This window comes from Trichomycterus rosablanca, chromosome 1 (assembly GCF_030014385.1).
Source record: "Trichomycterus rosablanca isolate fTriRos1 chromosome 1, fTriRos1.hap1, whole genome shotgun sequence".
NCBI classification, from domain to species: Eukaryota; Metazoa; Chordata; class Actinopteri; order Siluriformes; family Trichomycteridae; genus Trichomycterus; species Trichomycterus rosablanca.
In genome coordinates, this window is record NC_085988.1 from 74439184 (window position 1) to 74452014 (window position 12831).

General features: G+C 41.6%; 1 protein-coding gene across 1 annotated transcript in view; it reads right to left on the reverse strand.

Moving 5' to 3' along the window:
* utp20 (UTP20 small subunit processome component) overlaps nt 1-12831 on the reverse strand; it is a 58051-nt gene that overhangs the window by 22550 nt on the left and 22670 nt on the right. The window contains exons 24-36 of the mRNA XM_063006473.1: nt 12238-12323; nt 10663-10788; nt 10402-10568; nt 9148-9356; nt 8331-8474; nt 7171-7250; nt 4489-4724; nt 4246-4390; nt 2481-2568; nt 2243-2386; nt 1584-1637; nt 518-670; nt 182-337 (exon numbers count right to left, since the gene is read on the reverse strand). Coding sequence (XP_062862543.1) covers nt 182-337; nt 518-670; nt 1584-1637; nt 2243-2386; nt 2481-2568; nt 4246-4390; nt 4489-4724; nt 7171-7250; nt 8331-8474; nt 9148-9356; nt 10402-10568; nt 10663-10788; nt 12238-12323 — 1788 coding nt within the window. The remainder of the gene's footprint in view (nt 1-181; nt 338-517; nt 671-1583; nt 1638-2242; nt 2387-2480; nt 2569-4245; nt 4391-4488; nt 4725-7170; nt 7251-8330; nt 8475-9147; nt 9357-10401; nt 10569-10662; nt 10789-12237; nt 12324-12831) is intronic.

Consider the following 12831-nt stretch of genomic DNA (forward strand, 5'->3'; position numbering starts at 1 on the left):
CATAGCAATGCTGGAACATGGAAAGACCTTCTTTAAACTATTGGAATCATATCGATTTATTACACCTGTTAGCAACTGTTGTGGCTGAAACACATGGATTCAGTAATTAAAAGGGGTGTCTCAATACTTTTGCCATAAAGCTAAAAGACAGGGCTTACAAAGGGCATGTATGAAACTGTACCTCAGTTTTGCTCTTCAGTCCCTTCCTCACTGCATCCAGCATGATGTACTGAACGATCTCTTTATACTCCTGCTCAGGGGTGCCCACTGCAGCCAGCTGTGTAATGATCGCTGAGAGACACAGAGTGGCACTGTCCGCCAAAGACATGTCCCCTATCTGATGCACACAAACACACAGAGAACACAAACAAGCTGTGTATTACTGCATTTAGAAATTACACAGGCACAGAAAAATTAATACAGGTTGTTAACATGTTTATTTCATTCTTTTTTTTCTATTTAGGCTTAAGTTTCTCTTAGTTTCAATTCAAACACAAAAGATCTCACCCATACTCACTTCAAAAGAGTGGAAGCAGTTGTGCATGATAGCTGTGAGGTATCTAATGTCCAGCGTGCTCATCTCTTTGATGTGTTTTATGCACTTCTGGAAAGCCGTCAATCGCACGTCAAAGTGAATCTCGTCCAGGTGCCGACTGTCAAAGGCATTCAGCTGCACAGGGAAAATAAATAAATAAATAAATAAAGTAAGGACAGGTGAAACGTTGACACAACTCCAAATTTCCAATAAATATAGAGATTTAAAAAGAAAAGCTCATTTTTTATAAACCGTACATATCATAGATGCCAAATAGCCACTGAGCTGATTGACTCCCACTGTTTCATGTCCACCATAATAGACCCTACCCCACCCAAGCTCCATATGTGATTTATTTTTGAACATTGGTCTAACTACCGATCTAACTAGTCCACTACTGCTGTATCTCGAGCTCTCAAGTTCAAATCCCAGCTGTGCTATTGACCAGTTGGCTGTATGTCTGTATGCAGCAATTAAGACATCTGCTGGCCGGATGCACAAATTTATTTATTTATTTATTAGGATTTAAATGTCACGTTTTACACACTTTGGCTACATTAATGACAGGACAGGACAGGAAGTTACTGGTTCCACAAGATAAGTCTTTAATATCAAAAACGCACATACAATCTCCAATTCACCTCAGTTGCATGTTTTTGGACTGTGGGAGGAAACCGGAGCTCCCGGAGGAAACCCACGCGGACACAGAAAGATCATGCAAACTCTACACAGAAAGGACCCGGACCACACCATCTGGAAATCGAACCTAGAACCTTCTTGCTATGAGGTGACAGTGCTGGTTGCACAAATTAAGCACCTTTTAAGTGTGGTCTATAAAAGCAGTACTGTTAAGTGACTATACAGAAAACAGTGAAAAACTGATCTATACTACATTAGAGACAGTGCAGCCAAATCGTCTCTCTCAAATCCCCCGGCTCTACCAAACAGTCAGTGTGTCATCAGAAATGAACTGACCTTTGATAAAACATACGTTCGTATTTATTTCTAAGTAAATTTGCACTTAATATTAAAAATACACTGTTCTCACCTGCACTGCAACATCAGTTATGTACTTCAGTTCTCCGTTCAGGTCTGATAGAGTCTGCATGAGAAGAAAGAGTCAGTGACAAGACATTAAATTGTACACAGAAACACAATAGGTCTGTCCGAAAGTCTAGTGAGCGTTCTTCATAGATGCATTTTACACCAACCTATGAGCGCTCCCGAGAAGAAGGCTGTCCGAATTCTTAGATGCCCTAAACTAAATAATAAAATGAAACTAAATAATAAGGGGGCATCTAATGCTTCCTTAGCTGTGAAGGCAATCCCAGTATTCAGTGTGGCACAACTTGGACGAATGTGGAGCAACAAAAGAAGTTCTTTTCAAATGTAAATAAATACATATTGATGTTTAATTTGTATGTACAAGTGTCATTTATTTGCAGATTCAGATTTGTCAATTTAACCATTTTCAGTAAACAGGGAAAAGATGTTAGCTGGCATTCTAGCTGGTTGTGCCACCTCAGCCCATTTGTTTGAATGGCCTAATGCTATCTGTGTTAGCTTAGTAAGCGACGTAATCTCCGTAATCACTGTCTAAGTAGTGTGTGCAAATAATCTGCCTTATGAGTTCGATGTCTTATTAGAATCCTCACTACTTAGGCAGCTGCCTAGGTAGGCAGGTGTACTGTATCCACACTAGCTTACCTGGTATACTTCACACAGAGCTTTTCGGCATGGCTTGCTCTGTATGATCGAGAAAAGCCTACTGAGAGGCCTCAAGAAAACTGTGGGCTCTGAACATTGTTTCAACAGGTTCTTCACTGTGCCAAGAATATCCAGCTCTGTTTCCTGCAGCGAGAAACACACACAAATACAGAACATTAAATTTAACCACTAAAATAACTCCAGATTAAAGAACAGTTGGCATGAAGAAGGATGATACCTCTGCAATCTTTGACTTTTGCAGGTATGGTAGTAGTAGGCTGATAAGTGTTGAGCTCTGTTCCTTGTCTGTGACAAATCTGCTGATCCTAGAATGGAACAATCAAAGCAGAATGTTACTTTTTAATGCCATGCCTGCTCTTGGACCATGTTCATGGCAGGAAAGGTTGTGATGTCTTTTATTCGCTACTATGTTTTATTTAGTAAAATTGTGTCTCGTCTATGTATGTCCATTATATGTGCTGCTTTAGTTTTGTTATTGACAGGAATTTAAAGATTGTTTAAAGAGAATTTAAAGGTTTTGCTTTTGTGTTGTTGAATAGATCCTTCATGGACTTTGCTGTTAGGATCTGTTGTCTCTCGCAATCATAAATGATACATTTCAACATTAAATGTTTTATTGTAAGCCGAGTTTGACATGCTGCACATTATGGGGCAGCTTCACCTTTTATCAGATACATGTGTGTTATTCTGGTGTGTCCAATATGGCATCTTGTGTACACTGTCTGGTCCCAGTGGTTTTTTTGTCTCTTGTGTGCTCCATTCATTGTGCTAATTGTCCTTGATATATAAGTGTATCATAGATTTGATGTCCATCTGGTACTTTGGATCTGGTATACAAGTGGCTTTTGTTGCTGCCTGATTTGCCCTAATGTAAATGCCTTTATGGCTCCCTTTGTTAAGTCATAAAGTCATGAACCCCCCCCCCCCCCCCCCAGCTAGATTTTCAAGTATAATCTGCAGATTTCAGATCCCACCACAGCATCAAAACTATAACTTTGACTAGGGGCCTGCAAAACTCTTAATTCAAATAAAGCCAGTCAAATAAACTTGCTTTTGTGTTTTTGATCTCTATCCTGCTTCCTAATGAATTGACTCCAGCTGACCTTAAATTCACCTTAAAAATTATCTCATAGTGAGTGGCATTGGGCTTCAAAAAGTAAGTCGTTTAGATCTTGAAGCAGCAAATACAGTATATAGTAGTGGTTGAAAGTTAATATGTTACAAAATGATGTTAGCTTTCCTTTTTTTTTTCCTATTTATTCATGCATCGTCAATTCGTTGTCCTCTGTTGTAGATCCCTGATTGCGTTCGAGGAGGATATACTGCTGCTGCTCACGTGCCCTCACGCATACGCAGTCCTAGCGGACCCCTTCTTTACCCCACTAACCAGGGGCCCTGCACAGCGTTTGAAGATCCCACCCACTTAGTCCGGTCATTTCCTCTACACAGCAGACACGGTGGCCAATTTGTGTCTGCTGCAGGCACTGCCAATTGTGCCTGCTAGATGGTGCCCAGCCGACCGGTAGCAGAGCCGAGATTCAAACTGGGGTGTTCAGAATCCCTGCGCTGGTGTGCTAGCGCAATATCCCGCTGTGCCACCTGGGCGCCAGCTTTTCATTTTTTCCCCCAAAATGTTTTAATTTTGATTCACCTGTCTATTAAACATTATCCAAAACTGATTAGGAATTATCAAGATGCAATTTTGCAAATATCAGACAGGCAATGTGGTTTCTCATGTTAGCTGTGGTTTCCCTTTGTTTCCCTCATATGAACCCCACCTTGTGTAGTATCTTTGAAGCTGTCATAAACGCTGATTCTTGAATGCCTTTTAAATATGGGCAACCCTGGGAGCATCTACCATTTTTAAGTTTCCTCTGTTTAGAGATAATGGTTCTCGTTGTGGTTCAATGGAGACACAGAGCTTTGTATCACAAATGTACGCATCGCTAGAGTGAAAGAGCAAGCAGCAAAGCTTGACCTACTTGGACAAGATGTTAAGCTCTTTGCTGACTTGAGCTCGGAATCTCTTCTTCTTTATACGATCAGAGTTGAGCACAGCTCCACTGAGGTACTGAAGCACTGCAGGAATGTGAGGCAACAGCAGCCTTGAGCCTACAGACAAAGAGTCTGAGTAGAGAAGAGATAAAAGATAAACATCATTACAAATAGAGATTAGGACGAAACTAGGGCTTGACTCTAATAGGAAATCCTGGTTCTCTTTTTACCTTCGACGATTTCAGAACCTGAGGCTACTTCAGGAATCACACAGTTGCTGACGTTTAGCTCTGTCTCGTTTTCAGAGGGCACAAAGTCCGGCGTGTTGAGTAAAGACTCACAGACGTCCATTACCATGGCTGCCGTGTTGGTAGATACGTTCTTTGAGGACAGTAATGCAAAGACATTAAGTAAGATGTCATGCTCAGGGTGGCCTGGTCTCTGCTTAGCCAGCAAAGGGAAATATCTACAGACGAGAGAAAGAAAGAGGGTTACTCAATAATTTTACTCTTTACAGATCATTTACAATGCTGAATTTAGCTGAAAGCTGGTGGGCAATGTGGAAAATAAAGAATCTCTCACAGTGGGGTTAATAAAACGTTTTTTTTTTACTCTCAGCTGCTCCCGTACTTAGGTGTGGTACTTATGTCTTTGGTTGGTGGACTATTCTCAGTCCAGCAGGGACAGTGAGGTGTTTAAAAACTCCATCAGCACTGTTGTGTCTAATCCACTCATACCAGCACAACACACACTAACACACCACCACCATGTCAGTGTCACTGCAGTGCTGAGAATGACCCACCGCCTAAATAATACTTGCTCTGTGGTGGTCCTGTGGGGGTCCTGACCATTGAAGAACAGCATGAAAGGGGGTTAACAAAGCATGCAGAGAAACAGATGGACTACAGTCAGTAATTGTAGAACTACAAAGTGTTCCTATATGGTCGGCGAAGCCAATAAAATGGACAATGTGTGTAGAAACAAGGAGCTGGTTTTAATGTTATGGCTAATTGGTGTATATACACACATACATTTTTTGTTTCAAATGAAATCAAAGTAGTGTTTGGTAGTAAGCATTAGTATACAGTGTATCACAAAAGTGAGTACACCCCTCACATTTCTGCAAATATTTCATTATATCTTTTCATGGGACAACACTATAGACATGAAACTTGGATATAACTTAGAGTAGTCAGTGTGCAGCTTGTATAGCAGTGTAGATTTACTGTCTTCTGAAAATAACTCAACACACAGCCATTAATGTCTAAATAGCTGGCAACATAAGTGAGTACACCCCACAGTGAACATGTCCAAATTGTGCCCAAATGTGTCGTTGTCCCTCCCTGGTGTCATGTGTCAAGGTCCCAGGTGTAAATGGGGAGCAGGGCTGTTAAATTTGGTGTTTTGGGTACAATTCTCTCATACTGGCCACTGGATATTCAACATGGCACCTCATGGCAAAGAACTCTCTGAGGATGTGAGAAATAGAATTGTTGCTCTCCACAAAGATGGCCTGGGCTATAAGAAGATTGCTAACACCCTGAAACTGAGCTACAGCATAGTGGCCAAGGTCATACAGCGGTTTTCCAGGACAGGTTCCACTCGGAACAGGCTTCGCCAGGGTCGACCAAAGAAGTTGAGTCCACGTGTTCGGCGTCATATCCAGAGGTTGGCTTTAAAAAATAGACACATGAGTGCTGCCAGCATTGCTGCAGAGGTTGAAGACGTGGGAGGTCAGCCTGTTAGTGCTCAGACCATACGCCGCACACTGCATCAACTCGGTCTGCATGGTCGTCATCCCAGAAGGAAGCTGACGCACAAGAAAGCCAGCAAACAGTTTGCTGAAAACAAGCAGTCCAAGAACATGGATTACTGGAATGCCCTGTGGTCTGACGAGACCAAGATAAACTTGTTTGGCTCAGATGGTGTCCAGCATGTGTGGCGGCGCCCTTGTGAGAAGTACCAAGACAACTGTATCTTGCCTACAGTCAAGCATGGTGGTGGTAGCATCATGGTCTTGGGCTGCATGAGTGTTGCTGGCACTGGGGAGCTGCAGTTCATTGAGGGAAACATGAATTTCAACATGTACTGTGACATTCTGAAACAGAGCATGATCCCCTCCCTTCGAAAACTGGGCCTCATGGCAGTTTTCCAACAGGATAACGACCCCAAACACAACCTCCAAGATGACAACTGCCTTGCTGAGGAAGCTGAAGGTAAAGGTGATGGACTAAACCCAATTGAGCACCTGTGGCGCATCCTCAAGTGGAAGGTGGAGGAGTTCAAGGTGTCTAACATCCACCAGCTCCGTGATGTCATCATGGAGGAGTGGAAGAGGATTCCAGTAGCAACCTGTGCAGCTCTGGTGAATTCCATGCCCAGGAGGGTTAAGGCAGTGCTGGATAATAATGGTGGTCACACAAAATATTGACACTTTGGGCACAATTTGGACATGTTCACTGTGGGGTGTACTCACTTATGTTGCCAGCCATTTAGACATTAATGGCTGTGTGTTGAGTTATTTTCAGAAGACAGTAAATCTACACTGCTATACAAGTTGTACACTGACTACTCTAAGTTATATCCAAGTTTCATGTCTATAGTGTTGTCCCATGAAAAGATATAATGAAATATTTGCAGAAATGTGAGGGGTATACTCACTTTTGTGATACACTGTATAAGAAGAGTGGATAAGATGGGGTACTTAAAATGTGATACGCTGCTATAGATCTAACCATTTATCTCAGAGCTGTGTGGTCGGGTTTGGAATGGTAAATTAGTGATTATATTTTCAAAATATGCCAAAGTTACATAATCCAATTCAAAAATCTAAATATAAATCAGTTTTTCTTGGAACCAAAGACTAGACGTGTACTGTAATCGAAACATTTATGCATGTGTGCTTAAGTCACCTTGCATTCTTGCTCCAAACATGGATGAGTTTAAGAAGAGGAGTGGGAGCATACGTACTCTCCGAGGGCAAACGGCAAACCTAAGGGAAAGCAAGAGAAACATAAGCAATGGTAAAATAAATAGACAGCATAAAAACATGAGCAACCCATACAAGTTCCACTCATACAAGCATTCTAATTACCAATCCCCCTCTTCACAAAACAGCTATCAATGAGGGATTCAAATTTTTTTCAAGATAGCACATGCTTCATCCAAGGCATGTAAAGCCAGCCCGCACCTCTTTAACATGCTTGCTGAAGGGTGCTTACTGTCTCATTCATTATACTTGATGTATAAAGTAGCTAGTCTATCTGACAGATTGACAGGGAGATGTAAGCACATCCCCTCAAAAAGCAAGATTACACCCTTGCTCTTAAGTTTAAATCCCATATGTTTCTAGTGACCTGGACGGATGTCCAAACAAGCACAATTGGCAGTCAATCAGGTTTTAGTTGCAGCTTGAGCACATGATAGTCTCAGCTCTCCAAAAACATTCACAATTCCTTATTTAAAGCAGCTAATCATTTCAATAACCAATAATAATCATTGGTATTGTTTTAAATAATCAATAACTAAGACCAAGCCAACTAAGATACCAATAGTTGCAGATCAGCAGGACCTTATTGAGTGTGGTGGCTTAGCTGTTGGCTTTAAAGATTAAAGCACCACAATCGGCAAGCCGCTACTGTTGATGGTCATGTGAGGCCAGTGCCAGTGTCAGCAGTGCCTGGCCTGGCTGGGCACTCAGACGGCCAAGGAAGATACTACTGTCTGGTCAATGTGGCTGCACAGGTGATGAGAATAGCATTTGCGGTGGCATAGCGTTTAGGATACTGTACTAGAAATCCGAAGGTTGCTGGTCAAAACCCAACCACCACTCAGATGGCACTGTTAGGCCCCTGAGCAAGGCTCTGAACCCCTAATTGCTTGCATTGTATTCAGTTACAATTGGATAAAAGTGTCAGCTAGATGCCATAAATGTACTTTGAGTATAGTGTGTACCTTAGTGCAAGACTTCTACAAAGGAGTCTGTCACTGGCTGAAGAGGCCAAATGCCTTTTAGGTTTGATGAGTGTATGCAAAGTCTGCAGAGGTTGACAATTTGTAAACTTCCTCTTACCTGAGGCCAGACAACAGCATGAAACACAGCGTCCAGTTCGTCTGACGTAAACTGGTATGACTCAAACTTATCAAAGAAGTCCTGGATGCGCAGAAGCCCCAGTCTTCTCAGGTTTTTCAGAGGACTAATACATCCAGGCTTTAGCTAGACACATAGACAAACACACAAAGCAGTTAGTGTAACACACATTTCCAAATCATATTAAATTGTATTTAAATTTACCACAAAACAAGAAAGGTCAAGAAAGCTTTGGTTCCAACCTGCTATGGTGCGAGAATGCTACAGCTCACAAACAACTGTAGTGTAGATAGACATTAACCCTTTGATGCACAAGCTAAGCAAACCCCTTCTAATGCACAACATGGGTCAAAAATGACCCGTATTCATCCATTCAAGAATATTTTCATATGCACATTTGTCAGTTATTCATGTATTTGCTGTCTTGGCTAATAAAAGCTATCTATACTAGAATATGTAAACAGATAGCAAGCAAATAGTATTGGACATATTCAAGATTCAAGAGCCTAATCTTTGGTTGTCTTTCAAAAGATCAGTAAATATGTTTTTGACCCATGTTGTGCATTAGAAGGGTAGTGATACAAAAATGATTTTTATTAAAAAAGCAAAAAATATAAAACTGAAATAAGGATTTGTGATTATCAAAAACAAGTTAATTGAAAAATTCATGGAAGCTTGAATGACGAAATTAATTTATTGCAAAGATATAGAAAATAAAAACTCAGTTGGGTCACTTTTGACCCAGGTTGTGCATCAAAGGGTTAAGAATCCGTTTTTTTCATCATTACAGTAAACTAACCTGTTCTCTGCAATCCAGCAGCCAGGCCACAGAGGCAGTAGCACACAGTATGATCTGCAGAAGTTTGGGCAGGTAGCTGTCTATAAGATGACCAAGTTTGTTCAGAATCATTTCAATGACATTAAGCAGACCATGCTGACGTCCCAGAGGGAGCACGGAAGAGGAATCAGTGTCAGCCATGGCCTTCTCTATTGCAGCTAGACATGTTCCTGCATGAGAGGAATAGGGGGAGATATTTGGGTTAATGCATGTACATATATGAGTTTATTTCCACACTTATTTAACCCTATTTATTTAGAATTTTAAAAACAAATTACATCACTTTTCTACATAATCAACTTCTGATGCATTTTTCCCAGTGTCATAGCAACTTTTTAATGCCATCAGCAAAAAAATTTTTAGCCTCACCACTTTCACATCATTATCACATGAAAATCTTTTTCCCCTTAAAGCTTCTTTGGGCATCCAAAAGGTGGAAATCAGATAAATCCAGACTATAAGAGTCTCTCTCTGCCTCTCAGACAAGATCAATTACTACTACTCCCGCCCTCACCGTTTCCAATCAAAATATAAGTGTGGAAACTTTTTGAAGAGCAGTCATATTAAAAAACAAAAATACATTAATCAATAATGAAAAAAATTAAAAACAAGGACTTCGGTCAACATAGGCTGGCAGAACAGTGTAGCTATTAAACAGTGCACTTGTTCATGCGCTCTCAGAGCCGGACCCAATACCGGATAAGAATATCTCGAAGGAACATCCAGTGGCAAAACTACAAGCCACTACTGTTGGTCATGTGGGGCCAGTGCCAGTCTCGACAGTGCCAGGCCTGGCTGGGTGCTCAACAGACTCAGATAGTCAAGGAAGATACTACTGTCTGGTCAAAGTGACAGCAGTGGTAGCATAGCATTTAAAGTACTAGACTAGAAATCCAAAGGTTGCTGGTTAAAGCCCAACCACCACTCAGATGCCACTGTTGGGCCCCTGAGCAAGGCTCTGAACCCTTAATTGCTATCATTGAATTCAGTTAAAATTGGATAAAGTGTCAGCTAGAAGCCATAAATGTAAATGTACTTGGCAAAACTGTGCCAAATCAGGTATACAAACAAGAATGATCAAAACTGGCACAAACTTATTAAAAAAAAAAAAAAAAAAAGGTTGTGACAGGGCTTCTGACAAAAACTGTAGTCCATAGACTCACACAACCTAATACAACACTGTCACTGCACTACCATGTGCATTTGAACAGTTACCTTGGCCGTAATGGCACACTGGTTCCAGCAGCAGGTCGATGAACATGGCCAGCTCCTCTGATTGGCATCCTGCCAGGAAGCGAAGCACAATGGAAGAACGTGAGGCGGCTGCAGCTTTACCCTGGAACTTATTCCCAGCTTTAGTGCGCATGCGTCCATACAGGACCCTACACAAAGACAAATGACAGCCTTAAATCAGCATCACAACTTATCAGCATGTTCAGATATCCTGTAAACATCACAAACAGCGTTCATACACACCTCATGAGCACAGGGATGAGTTTGGAGCGGTGTATGGCCAGCACCGCCGAGCCTTCCTCAGAGATGTTAAACTGAACAATTTCATCTTTGAAATGTTTGTCGTCCAACATTTTCTCCAGATTCTCTCTGAAAAATAAATACTTGATTAAAATAATCTGTATGAAAAGTGTGTGAGTGGTGCAGCAGTCTATCACGCTAGTCTACCACTTTTGTTTATTTATTTATTAGAATTTTAACTTCACGGTTTACACACATTGGTTACATTCATGACAGAAACTGTAGTTACTATCTACACAAGATTCATCAGTTCACAATTTTAATGTCAAACAGTCATGGACAATTTTGTACCTCTAATTCACCTCACCTGCGCATCTTTGGACTGTGGGAGGTAACCAAAGCTCCCGGAGGAAACCCATGCAGACAAGGGAGAACATGCACAACTCCACAAAGAGAGGACCCAGATCGCCCCACCTGGGGCTCTTGCTGTGAGCCACTGTGCCGCCCCACCACTTTTGAGATCTCCAACTTTCAAATTCAAACATTTCTTTATTGCGCCGTGGTCCAGTTCCGATGCTCACGTGCCTATTGTTGGGGTCAGCATGGGCACCCTGACTGGTCTGCAGCTATGCAGCCCTATACGCAACAAACTACGATGCACTGTGTATTCTGACACTTTTCTATCAGAACCAGCATTAACTTCTTCAGCAATTTGAGCTACAGTAGCTCGTCTGTTGGATCGGACCACAAGGGCCAGCCTTCGCTCCCCACATGCATCAATGAGCCTTGGCTGCCCATGACCCTGTACCCGGTTTACCACTGTTCCTTCCTTGGACCACTTTTGATAGATACTGACCACTGCAGACTGGGAACATCCCACAAGAGCTGCAGTTTTGGAAATGCTCTGACCCATTTGTCTAGCCATCACAATTTGGTCCTTGTCAAACTTGCTCAAATTCTTACGCTTGTCCATTTTTCCTGCTTCTAACACATCAACTTTGAGGATAAAATGTTCACTTGCTGCTTAATATATCCCACCCACTAACAGGTGCCGTGATGAAGAGATGATCAGTGTTATTCACCTGTCAGTGGTCATAATGTTATGCCTAGTTGGTGTATATGTAAATGAACACATTTGATTTAATTAAGTGAAGGTGAACGCATGTACAGCTACCGCCACGTTTTTTTTTTTTTTTTTTTTTTACAAGTATCAGAAACCACAAAAACCCCAAACAAATGTTTCTGCTTCACTGCTCATTATTCCTATTAAGTTGATGACAAAAGCATTCAACAGCAGCACTGGGATGTGAAATGAATCCCATAATGGAGTTACAGTTGCTAACAGTGGGGCTTTTACAGTCGACTCTTGGAGCGACACGCATTCCATTCTAAGTGGGATGAGAACATGAGAACCATTGGTAGATATCAGCATCCATTTAGAATATAAAGAGCCGTTTTCATACACTGAACAAAAATGTTTTATCATGTTACACTCATTACTGAGTGAAAGGAAAGAAATAATAACAGTGGGGAAACAGGATAAAGAGCAGGCAGACAGAAGCAGTGGGCTGAACTTACTTGTAAGGAAGGATGTTTGGGTCCTTGTAGGTCATCAGACAATCCAGAGCTGCTCTTTGTATTTGCTGGTCTTTGTGGCACAATAGCTGAAATAAATGGTATGAGGTGTCTGTTTAGTGAAGGAAAGTGTTGGTGCTGAAATTAACTGGGAATTACGATGATTAATTAACCTTAACTTTAGATTAAATAAGAATCTTCTTCCTAATCTAGTCATGTCCAGTTACCCGAATATATTTCACTTCCTCTCTACAGCTGCTGACCCTCATACCTGACAGAGGAGAGCCGTGACTAACACCCCCACCCCCCCAGACACGTGTGCAGTAGCTGACTAGATCTTTTAACCTGCACGAGTTTATATGGGGCTCAGTCTCATAAACAGAGCGTCATGCACTGATCTTCATTATCCCCCGTCTTTGATGCAAGTGCCATTGATCAGCCGGCAGAGGTCGTAATTGCATCAGTTATGAGGAATCCCCTCCGGCATCCAACCCTGATGGACGAGCCAATCATAGTCCGTGTAGGAGCCACGGACTCCTTAATAATTTTTCCCCTTTTTCTCCTTTAGCGCATCCAATTGTTCAATTTGCATCGTGC